Here is an 18,309-nt window from a genome sequence, read left to right on the forward strand (position 1 = left end):
AAATTTCCCTGGAACTTAACCGCCCTATTTACATTAATTCTTATGGGGAAATTGGATTCACCTAACATTGTTTCACTTAAAGTAGCATTTTTCAGGAATATAACTACAACGTTAAGCGAGGAGTTTGTACTGTGTTTTTTGTTCATGTGCACACTAAAAATGTGTCACCTCTAGGTAACTCGAGAACATTCTTAAGTTTGGAACTTCATGGACTAATACTATATTCTTAATAAAATACCCATACTTTCATAGCTTGTATTGATGTCTTGTAGATGTAAGGGTACATTGATGGTTGACCAAATAAGAGCCTGCACTTAGTGAGTAGGCCCTATAAGCAGGTGTTTCGGGTTTTTTGTTTGTTTGTTTTTATTTCCTTTAAATTAATGTTTATGCTAAGGCTTTAGAATTTGATCTCAGTATTTTAATCAAAATTCTTATTATTGTTAATATATTTATATTATTTAGGGCCAAAAGTGAACTGTGCACTTTATAAAAAGCAGGATGACAACATCCCTACCCTTTTGAGTTTAAATTAATAGTTTGAACAATCTTTTTCTTTCTTATGTTTTTTTTTTATCCTGCAAAGGGCACAAGAACAGATCCCTATGCAAAGTTGAGCCTTATCTCTTTAGACTTTTTTTTTCCTTAAAAGACTTTGCAGTTGGGCTAGGTGATGGGGTAGATTTGGGTTGCTAGATCCCTTTTTTCCTCTGGAGCTAAGAGTTCAAATTCCATTTCAGATCACCAATATAAAGGATTGCAGTTTAGTTCCCCTTATAAAGTTGCAGTTTAGTTCCCCTTTGATCATAGCAAAACATCAGCACTCAGTTTAGCATGACTGGCAGAACCCAAGAGACAAAAGGAAGGAAATAACAAGTCAAGATAAAGGTTTGTTGGCAAAGCTGGATGGGGAAATGTGTACAGCGCTACCCTCATTTATGCATAACCTGTCCCTAGCTTTCTTGTGCAATCAATTCATATGTAATTCAAAAAGAAAAAGAAATTGGCATTAATGTATTGGGGTATTAATTGCTTTACATTTAGTTTCCATTCATATTTTTAAGAAATTAACATTCACCTGTACCTTACATGTCATTAAGAGTTTTAAAACATATGCATTTAAATTAGGAAAACCAACTCAAATGGCCAAAGGATGTAAAAGTGTTTTTAAATTATAAACTTAAATAATAGTTATCAGTTCATGCAGGCAAAATACCCATCGAAGACAGTGGGAGTTTTGCCAGCAGTAAGACTACAAGATTGGACCCAGTATGCCTGCAGACATTAGTTAATGTTTTTTTTAATTTTCCACAATTTTCTGTATGTCATTCAGTAATACAGTATATGCCACAAAATGTACTGAATTATTATCCATCACATATTGTGCTTTCTGAAATAGTGAATAAAAACAGTAAAAATGTTCAACCATCAGTACATATACTTAGTTTAACTACCTGGGAAAACAATCAGGCTTATTGATTTTGATCTTTTACATAGAATCACCGAAAAGGGACCTCACTTAAAAAAAACTTCAAACTCAGGCACAGGTTTAAAAATGTGAATTGCCAGATTTTACTGTGTGTAAATCCATCTATGTTAAGCTGGCTTTTACATAAAGAGTTAAATGTACCTATGCATTTAGTTTTAAAATGTGACCTCGTGCACTAGTGATTTTTTTCCCCTCTGTGTTCTATTCGGCACTATTATTAATGCAGGGAAATCAGTAACATTAGTCATCTTAAAAGGGTTATTACTCAAGATGATTTAAATTGTGAAAATGTCAGTGGTGCTTGCATGCTCCCTGCTAGAGATGCCATGATTTACACTCTCTGACACCATTCTGCTGCTGAGAAGGACTAGAAAAAGTAATGGCTTATATTTTGTACTGATCAGAATTCAGAACATGGTGTCAGCAATAACACATCTTAAATGTCCTAAGATTTGCCCAGTTTCATGTGCCCCATCCTAGGTATACAGCTGGACCATCATCTACCTATTGTATAGAAATCCTAGCATCCTAATGCATTTTTATATGGGGAGGCTTTCAAGAGTATTGGAGCATTTAAGAGAATGGACGTTTTTGAGGGAGTTTTTCTTGTTTTTAAAACATATAACAAAATATCATTCAAAAATATTAGCCATTTTTTCAAAGAATATAGATCAACAGATATCTTTAAAGGTTTCGTCTCTTAATATTTTGTTGATATAAATACCAGAAAGAGGGTGAAGCTTTTGTTGTTGTTTTTTGAAAGATTATCACAGAATCATAGAAATGTAGGGCTGGAAGACATCTTGAGAGGTCATCAAGTCCAGCCCTCCTGCACAGAGGCAGGACCAAGTAAACCTAGACCATCCCGAACAAGTGTGTGTCCAATCGGTTCTTAAAAACCTCTAATTGTGGGGATTCCACACCCTCCCTGGAAGCCTGTTCCAGAGCTCTCAACTACTTTGAGTTAGAAAGTTTTTCCTAATATCTCCCTTGTTGCAGATTAAGCCCATTACTTCTTGTCCTACCTTGAGTGGACATGGGGAACAGTTGATTACCGACCTCTTTATAATAGCTTTTAACATATCTGAAGACTATCAGATCCTTCTCCCTCCATATTCTTCTTTTCTCAAGCCTAACAAACCCAGGGTTTTTTAAAAAAAAAACTTTTCTCATACATCAGGTTTTCTAAACCTTTTGTCATTTTTGTTGCTCTTCTACAATTTATTCATCTCTTTCCTAAAGTGTGGTGGCAGAATTGGACACAGTACTCCAGTCCGGGCCTCACCGGTGTCAAATAGAACAGGACAGTTACATCCCATGTCTTACATATGACACTCCTGATAATACACCCCAGAATGATATTTGACTTTTTTGCAACTGCATCACATTATTGACTCATGTTCAGATTTTGATCCACTATAATTCCCAGATCCTTTTCAACAGTACTACCACCTAGCCAGCTAGTCCCCATTTTGTAGTTGTGCATTTGATTTTTCCTTCCTAAGTGAAGTATTTGCACTTATCTTTACTGAATGTCATCTTGTTGATTTCAGACAACTCTCTCGTTCTCTAATTTGTCAAGGTTGTTTTGAATTCTAATCCTGGCCTCCAAGTGCTTGTGATCCCTCCCGGCTTGGGGTCATCCACAAATTGTATAAGCACATGGCGGGAGGGGAAAGGGGAGAGATAGCTCAGTGGTTTGAGCACTGGCCTGCTAAACCCAGGGTTGTGAGTGCAATCCCTGAGGGGCCATTTAGGGATTTGAGACAAAAATCTGTCTGGGGACTGGTCCTGCTTTGAGCAGGGGGTTGGACTAGATGACCCCCTGAGGTCCCTTCCAAGCCTGATATTCTGTGATTCTCCACTCCATTATCCAAATCATTAATGAAAATATTGACTAGTACTGGACCCGGGACTGACCCCTGTGGGACCCCATTAGAGATACGCTCTCCCTGTTTGACAGGAAACCATTGATAACTACTCTTTGAGTACAGTCTTTCAACCACCTGTGCACCCACCTTATTAGTAATTTCATCTAGACCACACTTCCCTAGTTTGCTTATGAGAATGTCATGTGGGACTCTGTCAAAAGCCTTTCGAAAGTCAAAATATATCACATCTACTACTTCCCTCCATCCACTAGTCCAGTAACACCATCAAAGAAAATTAGGTTGGTTCAGCATGATTTGTTCTTGACAAATCCATGTTGACTATTTCCTATAACCATATTATCCTACAGATGTTTACAAATTGTTCCAGTATTTTTCCAAGTAACTAAGTTAGGTTTACTGGTCTGTAATTCCTTGGGCCCTCTTTGTTCCCCTTTTTAAAGATGGTGTATTATGTTTGCCCTTCTCCAGTCCTCTGGAAATTCACCTGTCTTCCATGAGTTCTGTTATGGCATTGGGACCACTCTTGTTCTGTCATGCAGATATACTCCAGCATCCAAAAGGTCTTTTCCATCTCTAATTTTTGTGATTTTTAACATGTTTAAATATATATTCCAGCAGAAATATAAGTTATAATTTATAATTTTTGATTGCTTACTGCAGTTATGAAATTATATTGTGTTAAATGAATATAAAGAAGTTGTAGGTGATACTTTTTATTTAATATGTTAAGTGATAGACTTCATTATAGATTTAAGCTAATACGTTGGTTCAGATCTCACTATTTAATTTGAAGTAGATAGAATGAAAGGAAAATGGAAATTTTAAAAAGGCCAATGGTGAGACTGGAACTAATTTCTTACCACTAATTCTGTTTCTAAACTTCGCTGAGTTTCCATGCCTTGCAAAAGATTGTAACTTACAAAAAAACAGAAACTTGGCTGTATTTTATTTCTCCATTTAGTCCAATTTAAAAAAAAATCATTTTCATCATGTCTTGCAGGGAAAAAAGGGAGGAGAACTTTTTAAAATATGGCTGTAAAAATGTCGTTTAAGATAATGTAAAGTCTACAGATCTGTAGGAAAAAGGAAAGCAGTAAAATATGCACTACTAAATTTAGCACAACTAGTTTCATTTTGCAGAGTTGTGTATAGAGTTAATTAAGCATTTGCAAGCATTTGCAAACATACTGCTTAGATTCTCAGCATCTCTTTAGTTTAAGAAACAGTGTTTTTTGGTTAACTAAATCAAATTTTAATTGAAGGTCATTAGAGAGGGCAGCCATGTTGCTGGTACTGGCAGGTCTTATTAAAAGTTTTCTGTAAAAAAAGAAAAAAGGCTTTGTTTCACATTAAATTATTCTTCACAAGAAACCCTTTGGTTTCAGTGTTGACTCTCTCTTTTTCTATTACTGCAGATGAACACCTCTCTTTTGGGAAGTATTGGAATGCTGAATTCTGCACCTCAGCTCCGCTGTATTAAAACATACCAGGTGCCTCCTGTCCAGCCTGCCTCACCAGGTTCACACAATGCACTCAAATTGGCACGGCTGATCTGGACTTCCAATCGCAATGTTATTCTCATGGCTCATGATGGCAAAGAACATCGATTTATGGTCTAGAGTCAGGCTCTCTATTGCTAGAAATACATTTTTTTGTTGTAAAATTCCCTGTAATTCTTTCTCTGTTCTTTTGTAACACTGGATTACCCACACCAGTGCCTATATAAATCATCCAGTGGGACCAGCCAGACTGCAACATTTCTGCATGGTTCCCTAGAGCAGAATCTTGCTTGTGCCAGCTATTGATTCAGAGGTATGCCCACCAGCTCAACCAAGTGTGGTTATTCTATCATCATGTAGTTTTTCCTTGCTGTTAATAGGAGGGACGAAGATGGCTATTGGGAATGCTCTTGTTGCTTGGTGCAACAGAAGCTGAAAACAATCAGTAACACTGAGGTTGCGCTCCTTGACTAGATCAGCATTTTCAGGAATCATACCCCAATCTCTGAAGTTGGGCTGAATCAAGTCACTTTTGCATTTTAGACTGAAGTAATGCAGAGCAGTCCTAATTATAAATATTATTTTCCTTTTGAAGTTCTTAAAGAATCTTATTGTTTACCAAAAAGGTTCTATGTTTACATTTACTTTCTTCTAGTTACTATAGGGTGATCATTGGGTGAGGTGTCATAGGCTTTAGCAGTTAGCTTCTTGGGGATAACTGCCATGGGATTCCTGAGAAAGTATATGAGGAAGTAGGTTTTCAGGACAAGAGTAGCCTTTGTTCTCATTTTGAAGAAGCATATTTCCTCAGATAAAGTTTAAATTCTTGATTGAATTGGAAGTTATGGCATACTAGGTCATTGTTTTTGTGACCTGGAAGAAAGAATTGAGCAGTCAACATGTAAATACCAAGAATCTCTTAAAGAGGGGGAAAGGAAACTTGAAAAAAAGAATACTTATGCACAAAGGTGTGTTTTTTTTCTGTATTCCCTTTGCTTCTACTGCAGCTATTTATATTTTAAAAAGAGCTTTCTCTTTCCCACTGGTGCTGGAACTTGCAGGGAAATGAGAATCCTGCATTTATGCCATCACATCCTGTTGCTGTATAAATTATTGCAGTGTTGCAAACTCACAGTTTGGCTTCATTGAAGGATTGAGGAGTAAAAATGCAAATATGCTTGATGGAAACACAGATATTGTTGATATTGAGCAACTGAAAAATTATGGCAAATATGTAAAAGGTGAGTTAGTTGTTATTTGAGTCCAATATATTTAAACATTTTTCCCAGTAAGATAATTCTTCTGTAATGTTGTCATTGTTCACATTTTCCCTCTTTCTTACATATCTAATTTTGTGAAATATCTAATAATGTGAAAAATATGCTGGTTTATGTGTAAAGTAAAAAAAAAATCCAAAAAATACTATTTTATTTAAATGTATTAATATAAGTGTTTGTACAGCTTTTAGTTTCTTTGCCATTTTTGTCTGGAAAGCTCACAAAAGAGAGAAGGCTCACATTAAATGATGACACATAAAGTTAAAGGTGGGACTTGCCAGAAAATCCAACAGAATGGGAATAAATGAACAAAGAAAATAATGGCTTCAAAATTTCAAATGCATTTTTTTCTAGCGGCAGTCTGTATAGTACACTATACATGAAAGTAGGATCTACAGTCCAGTATCAACATATCTGTTGTTTATTATAATTTTTACGAACAAAGTAAGAAATTAAGACCATTAGGAATGTTTATCTCATATTGCTGTAAATTTTATTCTTTCCAACTATGGCAAGGCTGTAGTATATAGTGGTGGTAAAATTCTGTAGTAGAATTTTTGATGCTTTTCTGTAAAGTAAACTTATACAACATGCATGTACATTGTATTTATAAAGAGAGATATATGTAGGCCTCCATGACAAGAAGCAAAGAAATACACAGCATATACACGATTTGTCTGTAGAATCAAATGCTATAGTGCTACATTTAAGTACAGGCATATGAGGAAAATTAAAAGGTACATTTTATTCATTCTTCCATAGGCATTCCAAAGTCATATTTACTTATGTTATAATATTTTTCAAGTACATATATGTAAAAGCTAAATGGAAACACATTAGCAATGGGTATGCTAAAGAAGATTTTCTTTAGTATGCAGTAAAATATCTTGCATTACATGTATAATAAAAAGTTTGCTTTAAACTATAAATTTAATGGATTACAAAAAATTGTAAAAGAAAGGGGGCAATCTACTTCCAGTACTGAACAATAGTTAAATGTAGCAAAAGCTAAATTAGCAAAATTTTCAGAAGATTATGACAACTTCTGCAAATGTTTTATACAATACATCTAGCGCAACAGTCAGGATTACACTCTAATGTGGAGTTAGTGTTAGTTGGCTAGAAAACACAGTAATGCTTAGGGGGTGGAAATAGATTATCTCACTGCTTAACTAATATTTGCACATTAGTTAAACACAAATCTCCATTTCAGTGACTTTGTCAACCCTACTCCCAAATTTCATCACAGATTAGATTTCTCAGCACTGCAGTAAAATTTGTGTTGTCATTCCAGTGTAAGCTTTTAGTATTTTATTGATTTGTTAGTACTGTATTTGGACTTGTCCTTGTAAATGTGGAGACATATGTGGCTTTATTGGCGGTTTACAAGCTAAAGATGACATGATGAGATAACTGTATGAAAATGTTGTAATGATTGAAGTCACTGTGTATGGTAAATGATGAAAATGTTTGCCTCTCAAGAAATTTCTTGATGATTCCACTTAAATGCTACCGTATGTACTAATGCTATGTACATATGTTTGTGAAATAAAAACTGAATAGTATTGAAGGATATTGTTCCTATATTATCATCCTAACTGTGATGTCATGCATCCTTAGTTCCATGACTTACTTGACATTCATTTTTATTTTTCTTATGCACAGAAATAAATTCTTACATTTATTTGAATAATGTTACATTTCACAAAGTTGGATGAAGATTCATGTTCAAGAAACTCAAGGCCTCCTTAACAAAAAAGGAAGTCGGAAAGTGCTGAGGGAAAGCCATTATCTCTTCTGTCTATGAGAACAGTGTGAGTCAACCAGTTAAAGAGAATGATGATCTTCCAGAACCTCAACAACACCGTCTGTAATATGTGTAAAGCTACGCTCTCTTCTTGTTATTCCAGTCCTAGATCTCTCTTAAGAGGGAGAGTAATTGAACCAAATTATGCATCGAGATTTTCTGACATGGCCTACTGTCCATTGGGAGCTGAGCTGAGATTATTAAATTTGTTTAGTGTAATAATACTTTGTTTGGATTTGAATTTGCATCTCCCGTAGTAAAAAAACATGATTGCATTTGAGCAAGAATAACAAAATTGATCATTATTGCTTAAAAAGGTTTACAGCATAAGCAGTAAATGTAATCTTTCTCTTAGTGTTCAGATAAGATAGTACAGTTTGAATTGAGTCAATCATTTACATAACAAGACTTCAAAAAAATAGATAAACACAAAAGGAGTTGGTTGCAACATATTTGAGTACTCAATTTTCAAGGTGTGTGTGTTAAAATCATTCATGACTTAAATATTTTCTCATAGGTAAAACATGCTCAATAACAGTTGTGTTGGTGATCACATAAACTGATCAAATGTGGAAAGGGCATGACATTAATAGGAAGGTAAAGCCAGGCAGTGCTGGATGAACTTTCACCTTTCACCTCTTCAGCTGACAGACAGAGTTGAGTGTTGAAAAATCAATACTTAGGAGCCAGGAGGGAAATATTTTCAACCTCTAACTAGAGAATGTATTTTGACAAGGCCAAGATAATCCAAGCTGCACAGGAGAAAGAGAAACGAAGACTCATTTTTAAAGCTTGACACTTCAAGGTGTTTTTGTACAATGGTTTAGAGAAAGCGTCGATACATACAAATACCAAAGGTCAAAAAGAAAAGCCAGAAGAATTTCAAAAATTAGATGCACACTGTTTCCTTGCTGTTTACTTTACAGAATAAAGACTACAGTTAGATTTAGCTTGTAAATATACTTTTAAAGTAAGTGATCTCAGAATTTACCAGCTCACCCTGATTTACTAGAAATTAGAAAATACCAGAAGTCTGTATTTTGCCTTAAGCACTTTAATTATGTGGTAAATCTGCTTACTGCCTGCTATATATCTATAGTCAAGCACTTTTATTATTTATGATTTGGCATGATTTCATTTTGATGCGAAATGATCAATATTTGTCATTTATGCAGCAATGTAATATTTTCTTCCTTGGGTAATTTAATATCTGGTTTTATATATGGTGTGCACCATATAGAATTTTTTAAATTTCTATAGTACATTTTTTACACCAAAGCTGCTTTACAAATCAACTAATTGCTGGTGGTGCGGAGACCAATTAGGCAAATGGAGCAACCATTTTGTCTTTAGTGATTGCTCTTACCTTTATAATCAATGGTATTGAGAGATGGAATGGAATTTCCCGTACACCTTTGTAAAGTATTATAGAATCCTTAGCATGGACAACCACCAGAAAAGGGTAGAATATAGAAGGATCCAAAGGCTTATACATGTATTGCAGTGTTGGTACTGATTAGGAATATAAATTCAAGTCCTAGGATTGGACATAAATCCACACCTTTAACTCAGAGGTGAGATACCATATGAAGACTAGTTTTACATGAAAAAAATTGCAGGTCAGAATAATGTAAATGATCAAATTTGTGCATGGGGGCATTTAATACAAAGCCTAATAGTACTGTCATGAAATGTTGTCTAGAGCACAGCAGTGTTTTGTACAGCCGGGAGAGAGGAGGGAATGTATGATAGACCGTCATCTGAATGCAAGTTGAAGTGACAGGTTTCAGAGTAGCAGCCGTGTTAATTTGTATCCGCAAAAAGAACAGGAGTACTTGTGGCACCTTAGAGATTAAAACAAATTTATTTGAGCATAAGCTTTCGTGGGCTACAGCCCACTTCATCGGATGCATAGAATGGAACATATAGTGAAGAGATAAGTTGAAGTGAGGCAAGCCATAGATAAGGATTTTTATGGTAGGGGGATAGAAAGAATTGGCTTGTGAACATGTAAAGGAAACAAAAGTATAGAGGGGAGGAAACAGGGGTATGACTTCCAAGGGCAGAGCAAGTTCAGGAGGGAGTAAATGACTGTCACAAGGCTCAGATGGAGGAGGGTGTCGTGCTGGAAGTTGGTCCGGAAGAGGCTAGTACACAAGTACTCCTGTTCTTTTTGCGGATACACATTAACAGGGCAGCTACACTGAATGACAGAAAGTGGATTAGAAGGTTTTGGGGATGAGCGGGGGGGACCTTCAGGGCAGTGGTATGAGGGACACAGTCTAGAACCTTGGAGGTAAAAGGGCAGAGGCAGCTGAAGTGGCAGAGAAGATCAAGGGAGGGATTTCTGTGGCATTCAGACTACAAGAGCATGAATGAAGGCTGAGAGGGGGGAAAAAAGCCAAATGAGAGAGAGATTGAGATAAGGGATGGTATATTTGTGCTTTGTTAATTACATAAGCACGTTATCTCCCACATGATACTCAGTGTGAATTGGTGCAAATTACCTATTGGCTATGTCCTAATGGTACGTAATACTAACAGCATCACAGATGGTCCAGCCAAAAAAATTATATAAAAAATTACACTAAACTTTTCAGGCTTGTTGCACTTAGTTACATCAAACAGAAAGGAAGGCATGCCTTGCCTGCTTTTGTATGCCACTGTGCTGGTGCTTCTGTGGCATCCCTGTGTAGGTAAAAAGAGCCTCATTTCAAGTGTAGTATATGGAATTCTTGCTTCTAAATCTTATAAATCCATACGGTGAAAATCCTGGCCCACTGAAGGTTTGTCGGTGATAAAACTCCCATTGACTTCAGTAGGGGCAGGATTTCCCTCATAATTGGTGTTAAATGTCCTCTTCAAAGTCTGTCAATCACACCTGAAAACACGGCTGCTTCAAAATGCAAACTACGGAGGTTGGCACAAGCTAAATTGCATCAAATGTATCGATCAAAGATTTTGCCAAATAGCATGATGCTACAGTTTTACATTGTGTAGATTTCTTGAAGACAATGGACATCCCTCGCAGCTGGCTCAGATGCATTTAAACACATCTTGCTCTGTTTTAGTTAAAACATTAAAGAGCTATGTTCTCATTTGGATGGTGGCTTAATTCCCAAAACCTTAAGATAAGAATATAGCCATTAGGGCACAATCAAAACGGTCAAGCAAATATCACTATAGTTCTACTATATACTTCACAAAAGCCTTTTGAAATGACTTTACAAGGCATGTTAACCAGATAATACAGAAAAATGCAGTGCAGGCTTAGAGGATAAATCCAAAGCCTGAAAAAGAACATTTTAGAAATGTATAGGGTTTGGTCTTATATAGTGCCTGTTTTAATAAAAATAAAATAAACCCTTTACAAGTAGGCTAATGTCTGCAAGTAAATGGAGGAACCTTTGTATGCTTAACATCTCACACATTTAGAACCTGTTTTGTTAACGGGGAACATTGGAGAAGAACCAAAGTTATTCCCTGTCCTCTGTGGTAAATGCTGTAGGAGCTTTAATTATCAACAGAGACCAACAGAAGAGCCCCAAGTTGAATACATCATCTGATGGACAGCACCTTTGACAGCGTAGCATTCCCCAAGTACTGCATTGCAGCAAGAGTATTGCTATAAGCCCGAATCCTACTGGCAACTTGACCTTCTGTCCCTTATGTAGCTACCAACCCAGCTATGCTGGCTCCTCCAAGTTTAGATTGTTTTCTTGTTGATGTCTTGTAGTGTATCTGTGTGAGGCAATTCTCTGATTTAGACCACAATGTGATAGATGATGAGCTTGTGAACATCTAATTAATTTCACTTGTGACCTCAGGTTAGATTTCAAGTGCTTTCCAGAAATAAAAAAACTGTTACTCCTCACAATGCTGCAAGGCTAGTTTCAAACGTTTTCAGTTGTGAACAAGGTCTTGGTTTCACTGAAGAGCATCTATGATTCTTACAATTATCAAAGTCTATCGCACATATTTCCTTCCTGTTTAGAGGATAGAATTTATGAAGAGTCGTGCACACGCTCCATCTTCTGCACCCTCCTACCCACTCAAATCAAGCCCATCTTGCCTAGGAAACCACAAACAATACAACTTTGTGACACTACCGTCTTCCCTCTTCCCTTCCTACGTTGGAATAGAAAACATGACTGTCATTTCAGCCTGCTCCCTTTGGAACACAGGAACAGCACACTGGAGCTTAGCAAATGTATATATACACCGAGAGCAGGAGAACAGTGTGGGAAGAAATATATAGCAACAATGAGAACAAATGACAAATTTCAAAAGTGTACCTTCGAAGTTATAGCAATTAATTTCAGCAGAGTTTCAGTTCAAAGGTTTGCAAAGCAGTCAGCAGCCAATGTGAACAGCAGGCACAGCTGGGGCCTGCACATCAACTATATAAAAAATTTAAGTTGATCTTACTTTGCAAATGAAATCTTTCAGCCATGCAAGTCATTCCTATGTTTGAATTTCTGACATTAGCAAGTAGCTCCAAAGAGTACACAAGCTTGTCCTATTTATATTGCCCAACTTCAAAATGTAATATTTTTAATAATGGTGAGTTAAACTAAAATAAGACAAAATTGGGCAGCATTAGGAGAAATTGGTGGGGCCACAGTGAAATCTGTGCTCAGCAGACCAAACTATATAAAGTAACTGCTTGCAAGGAGGATTTTCCTGTGCATTCAAGTAAACTGTTCTGGCAGTGCCCAGCTTTTAGCAAAGAGCCAAGACTTAAAAAAATAACAATAATAAATTTGTCTGAAGAAAAGCAGCAGTAAAAATATGTATTGTAGCGTTTGAGTCTGCAGTATAATGAATTAACACTTTATGGCAACAGTCGCCCAAAGAGTGTTCTTTGAACTGCAAGCCTCATGGGGAAATTCCCCTGATTTCTGATGTCTGGAAATTAAAAATTTATCTTGTATGAAAAATTAAAAGGTGAAACCTTCCTGTGGAGCAACATTGCTTTTTTGTTGATTTTATTTTTTAAATGAAGGCTGAGTGGCATCTATGAGGAGATATTTGTTCCATTTGCAAAACTTTTTAATTTGAACTCATTTTGCACAGTGGAAAATGGTCTGAAAGGGACATTGTCCGCCTTAAAATAAAAACCCAATAAGCTTTGATTTTTCTTCCACCAGTTTTACACTGTTATTAGCTCTGTTGTCATCAGTGAAGTTATTCCTGATTTATGCTGGGATAAGTGAAAGAAGCCCTGGGCCCATATACCTTAAACTGCCACCTTATCTGTCTGTGCACTCATGCTATGAAATCTTAAGCATCTTACAAAATGATATAAAATCTAGGAAAAGCCTAAACACAAGTGATTGGTTCTTTCTCCTCTTTGCTATGCAGGTAAATTCCTGCATAGCAAAAACCCTAACCCTAACCCATTTCTCACTATCCTTTGTTGACCTCATTATTCTATTGTGAGGTGGCTGTACTGTGGGAAAGGCATTGCAAAGAGATAGGACCATCCTGTAGGTCAGTGGTTCTCAACCAGGAATACGGGTACCCTTGGAGGTACACAGAGGTCTTCCAGGGGGGTACATCAACTCATCTCGATATTTGCCTAGTTTTACAACAGGCTACATAAAAAGCACTAGTGAAGTCCGTACAAACCAAAATTTCATACAATGACTTGTTTGTACTGCTCTATATACTGTACACTGAAATGTAAGTACAATATTTATATTCCAGTTGATTTATAATTATATGGTAAAATGAGAAAGTCAATAATCTTTCAGTAATAGTGTGCTGTGACACTTTTGTATTTTTACATCTGATTTTGTAAGCAAGTAGTTTTTAAGTGAGGTGAAATCGGGGGTACGCAAGACACATCAGACTCCTACAGGGGGTACAGTAGTCTGGAAAGGTTGAGAACCACTGCTGTAGGTTGTAAGATTAATGGTTATTCTAACCCCTTGTGGACAGGAGTTCCATAGCTACAGGCCAGCCACTGAAAAGCTGTCCCTGGCTCTTCTGAGTCTCACTTTTGTCGTTGACAGGTTCTGTTGTTGTTTATGACTGCACAGTTGTGCTTCAGTAGTCCCTGATTGTGAGCCAAGGGGCACACCCATGGTAGCCGGGGCCAGCCATTCAGAGCCTTGAAAATCAAGACCAAAAGATTTTGAATTTAATGTGCAAGTTGCGGGGAGCTAATGTAGTACGAAGAGCACCAGCGTGAGGTGCTTACATTAACCTCATTGTTTAACAGGCAGGAACAATGAAGTGAGACAGCGGCAATCATTTCCAGGCACGATACACTGCAAAACACAAGGCTGGAGTTTAAAAAAAAAAAATCGATCTCTGTAACCAGGTATGCATCAATAAGAGGCAGTAAGAGGAAGATATTTTGAGTAGCTGTTGCTAGCTGGGTGACTAGTAGCACTGAAGAGCCTAGAAGGACTGTGAGATTCTACCATCTCAACAATTAGAGAGCAGACTCTTTTTTGATTGTGGGTGAGGTTATGGTGTGGCTTGTCTTGAGGAGTGGCATTTGTCCCATTAGATACTGCTCTGCCATTCTGACAGAAGCAAATAGCTCAGTCCAGACCTGAGTGATTTTATCCGTAGCATGAAAATTCCTTATAATAAAAGAAATTCAGTGACATAACAAAACAGTGACAGCCAAGTAGAATTAACCAGGCCATTCACCCACTGCAACATTTTCACCGTTCAGGGCTTTATGGACACTGTTGGGGGCAGGGCCGGCTCTAGGTTTTTTGATGCCCCAAGCCAAAACAAAAAACCTCTGAGAGCGCAACTGCCGAAGCGCAAAAAAAAAAAAAAAAAAAAAAAAGTGCTTGGTTTGCTGGTTCCTAGAGCTGATCCTGGTTGCGGGAGGCAAGAGCCTTCTCTTCATCTCCTGAATGGCATAAGATTCAAAGATTCCATTAGTTGGATTAGTGCTAGATTTATGCTGTTGACACTTTTAAAGCATGTCGGCTTCTAAGGACAGATTATTAAAACAGATCCTGGCAGGAAAGGTTACATACTGACACCAAAATGAAAATAGCAGTGGTTGGTCCATGACAACGTTGCAGACCTCTAGACGCAGTCCAAACATGAGACCTTGAGTGTGGCCAGCTATGAATGGATCCAGAAAGCCCTGGTTCCCTGTCGTCATGGGTAGCCATGAGATCTTGAGCTAACCCAGAAGAGTTGCCCTGTCACCAAGAGCAATCCTACCTACGTCATTGTCATCTTGTAAAGGGACTCAGTTAAAGCCAACATACTGCAGTGCACAGCTTGCCAGGACTGATCTTATTTAAACACTGTTCCGGGACTCACATGCAAGGTGAATGTGTTAAATTAGATCTTTATTTAATCTGTCTAGGTCTGTATCTTAACAAAATGGTACTTCCTCAATTCAAATACTGCATTTGGTTTTGATCACCTCATCTCAAGAAGAACCCACCCAAAACAGAAATTGTCCAGAGAAAGCAAACAGTGTTCAGAGAAATATAGGGCTTGAGTACCAGAGAGTTTAATGAAAGTGGGATAACTGATTCTGTAGGCTTCTCCAGCCTGTAGTTCTGGTCATCCCTTCTCTGGGGCATTGTCTCTGGGTGGCTCCTCACCAGCTTGCTGGCAGGACTTTCTTTCTCTAGCCTGCTTGTTCCTCTGACAGCCATTCCACCTCCCTGCTTCTCAGTGTTTTTATTCTCCCAGCTGTTGTAAGGCTGGTGGCTTCTGCATCAACTTTTTGGTTGCCAGGCCAGCATGGGGTCTTTACATCCCATAACAGGGAGATTCTTCCAAGTGTGAAGGGCAGCAGGGGAGAAAACATGAAGGTGCTTATTTGGCCATATAACAAGTGATGGAGGCTGACATCCTGGGCCAATTGGAGGCAGGAGTCAACTTTTTAAAAGTGAGTAAGAGATGCTAGATGGAGTATGGGTAGGTGCTGAAAATGAAGACAAGTAGCTTATGCTTGAAAAGAAAAAGAAGAGGGGGAGTCAATGAAGGGATGAAAAGAGAGCGGTGACATGGCCAAAGAGACAGTTGAAGAAAATGATCTTAGCAGCAGTATTCTAAATGGATATCAGTGGGGCAAGGGTGCATTTGTCAAGGCCAGAGATAACTCAGAACAGAGGGCTGGCACATAAGTGTCACTTAGCCCATAAGCAAAAATCCAGCTGCCCAGTTTTGCACACCAGTCTCCGCACAGAGAAGGGGGATGGCAGAATCCTGTCCCCACAGAAGCTTTTTGCTACAGCCTAATAGCTGGAGTAGCTGCCATTTTCCTACCTCACACCATTTGCAGAAGAGGCCTGAGGAGGGTGGATCCTCCGACTTGGCCTCTGCTCCTCTGAGAGCTAAAAGCATCCCTTCATGCTGCCAAACAGGAAGCCTCCACAGATGGGGCTTCCCACCCACGGTTCACACATCCATGGTTCCCAGCCCCTTTGCACAGCAGATCTTCATTGGTTCTGTTGCCAGGGGGCCTTCATGGTAAATTAGAAACCATTCCTTTTGGTCTCTCTCTTACAACCCTAATCTTCTATGATTCTAAGAGACCTCAGGAGGTCATCTAGTCCAACCCCCTGCTCAAACCAGGACCAACCTCAACTAAATCATCCCAGCCAGGGCTTTGTCAAGCCGGGCCTTAAAAACCTCTAAGGATGGAGATTTCACCACCTCGATAGGTAATCCATTCCAGTATTTCACCACCTTCCTAGTGAAATAGTGTTTCCTAATATCCAACCTAGACCTCCCCCCCTGCAACTTGAGACCATTGCTCCTTGTTCTGTCATCTGCTACCACTGAGAACAGCCTAGTTCCATTCTCTTTGGAACCCCCCTCCAGATAGTTGAAGGCTGCTATCAAATCCCCCCTCATTCTTCCCCTCTGCAGACTAAATAAGCCCAGTTCCCTCAGCCTCTCCTCATAAGTCACGGGCTTCAGCCCCCTAATCATTGTTGTTGCCGTCTGCTGGACTCTTTCCAATTTTTTCACATCCTTCTCGTAGTGTGGGGCCCAAAACTGGACACAGTACTCCAGATGAGGCCTCACCAATGCCGAATAGAGGGGAATGATCACGTCCCTCGATCTGCTGGCAATGCTCCTACTTATACAGCCCAAAAAGCCGTTAGCCTTCTTGGCAACAAGAACAACAAGGAGTCCAGTGGCACCTTAAAGACTAACAGATTTATTTGGGCATAAGCTTTCATAGTAAAAAACCCACTTCTTCAGATGCATGGAGTGAAAATTACAGATACAGGCATGATATAATGACACATGAAGAGAAGGGAGTTACCTCACAAGTGGAGAACCAGTGTTGACAGGGCCAATTCAATCAGGGTGGATGTGGTCCACTCCCAATAATAGATGAGGAAGTGTCAATTCCAGGAGAGGCAAAGCTGCTTTTGTAATGATCCAGCCACTCCCAGTCCCTATTCAAGCCCAAATTAATGGTGTTAAATTTGCAAATGAATTTTAGTTCTGCTGTTTCTCTTTGAAGTCTGTATCTGAAGTTTTTTTGTTCAAGAATAGTTACTTTTAAATCTGTTATAGAATGTCCAGGGAGATTGAAGTGTTCACCTACTGGCTTTTGTATGTTACCATTCCTGATGTCCGATTTGTGTCCATTTATTCCTTTACATAGGGACTGTCCGGTTTGGCCAATGTACATGGCAGAGGGGCATTGCTGTCACATGATGGCATATATAACATTAGTAGACATGCAGGTGAGTGAACCCTTGATGGTGTGGCTGATGTGGTTGGGTCCTCTGATGGTGTCACTAGAGTAGATATGGGGACAGAGTAGGCAATGAGGTTTGCTACAGGGATTGGTTCCTGGGTTGGTTTTTCTGTGCTGTGGTCTGTAGATGCTGGTGAGTATTTGCTTCAGGTTGAGGGGTTGTCTGTAAGCGAGGACTGGCCTACCTCCCAAGGTCTGTGAGAGTGAGGGATCATTTTCCAGGATAGGTTGTAGATCATTGATAATGCGCTGGAGAGGTTTTAGCTGGGGACTGTACATGATGGCCAGTGGTGTTCTGTTATTTTCCTTGTTGGGCCTGTCCTGTAGTAGGTGATCTCTGGGTACCTGTCTCGCTCTGTCAATCTGTTTTCTCACTTCTCCAGGTGGGTATTGTAGTTTTAAGAATGCTTGATAAAGATCTTGTAGGTGTTTGTCTCTGTCTGAGGGATTGGAGCAAATTTAGTTGTATCTTAAGGCTTGGCTGGAGACAATGGATCGTGTGATGTGTCCTGGATTGAAGCTGGAGGCATGTAGGTAAGTATAGCGGCTGGTGGGTTTCCGGTATAGGGTGGTGTTTATGTGACCATCACTTATTTGCACTGTAGTGTCCAGGAAGTGGATCTCTTGTGT

General features: G+C 38.6%; 1 protein-coding gene across 5 annotated transcripts in view; it reads left to right on the top strand.

The window, feature by feature from the left end:
- Positions 1-8,149, top strand: part of WDR7 (WD repeat domain 7) — a 359,332-nt gene extending 351,183 nt beyond the window's left edge. For 4 of the 5 annotated variants that reach the window (XM_039544674.1, XM_039544673.1, XM_039544675.1 and 1 more), the window contains one exon: positions 4,797-7,727. In XM_039544674.1, the coding sequence (XP_039400608.1) occupies positions 4,797-5,000 (204 nt within the window). In that variant the 3' untranslated portion in view covers positions 5,001-7,727. Of the gene's footprint in view, positions 1-4,796; positions 7,728-7,822 lie in introns of those variants that run through there. The other variant, XR_005600425.1, reaches the window with a different exon arrangement.
- The last annotated feature ends 10,160 nt before the right edge of the window (positions 8,150-18,309 follow it).

The sequence above is a fragment of the Mauremys reevesii genome, linkage group 6, assembly GCF_016161935.1.
Source record: "Mauremys reevesii isolate NIE-2019 linkage group 6, ASM1616193v1, whole genome shotgun sequence".
Taxonomy (NCBI): Eukaryota; Metazoa; Chordata; order Testudines; family Geoemydidae; genus Mauremys; species Mauremys reevesii.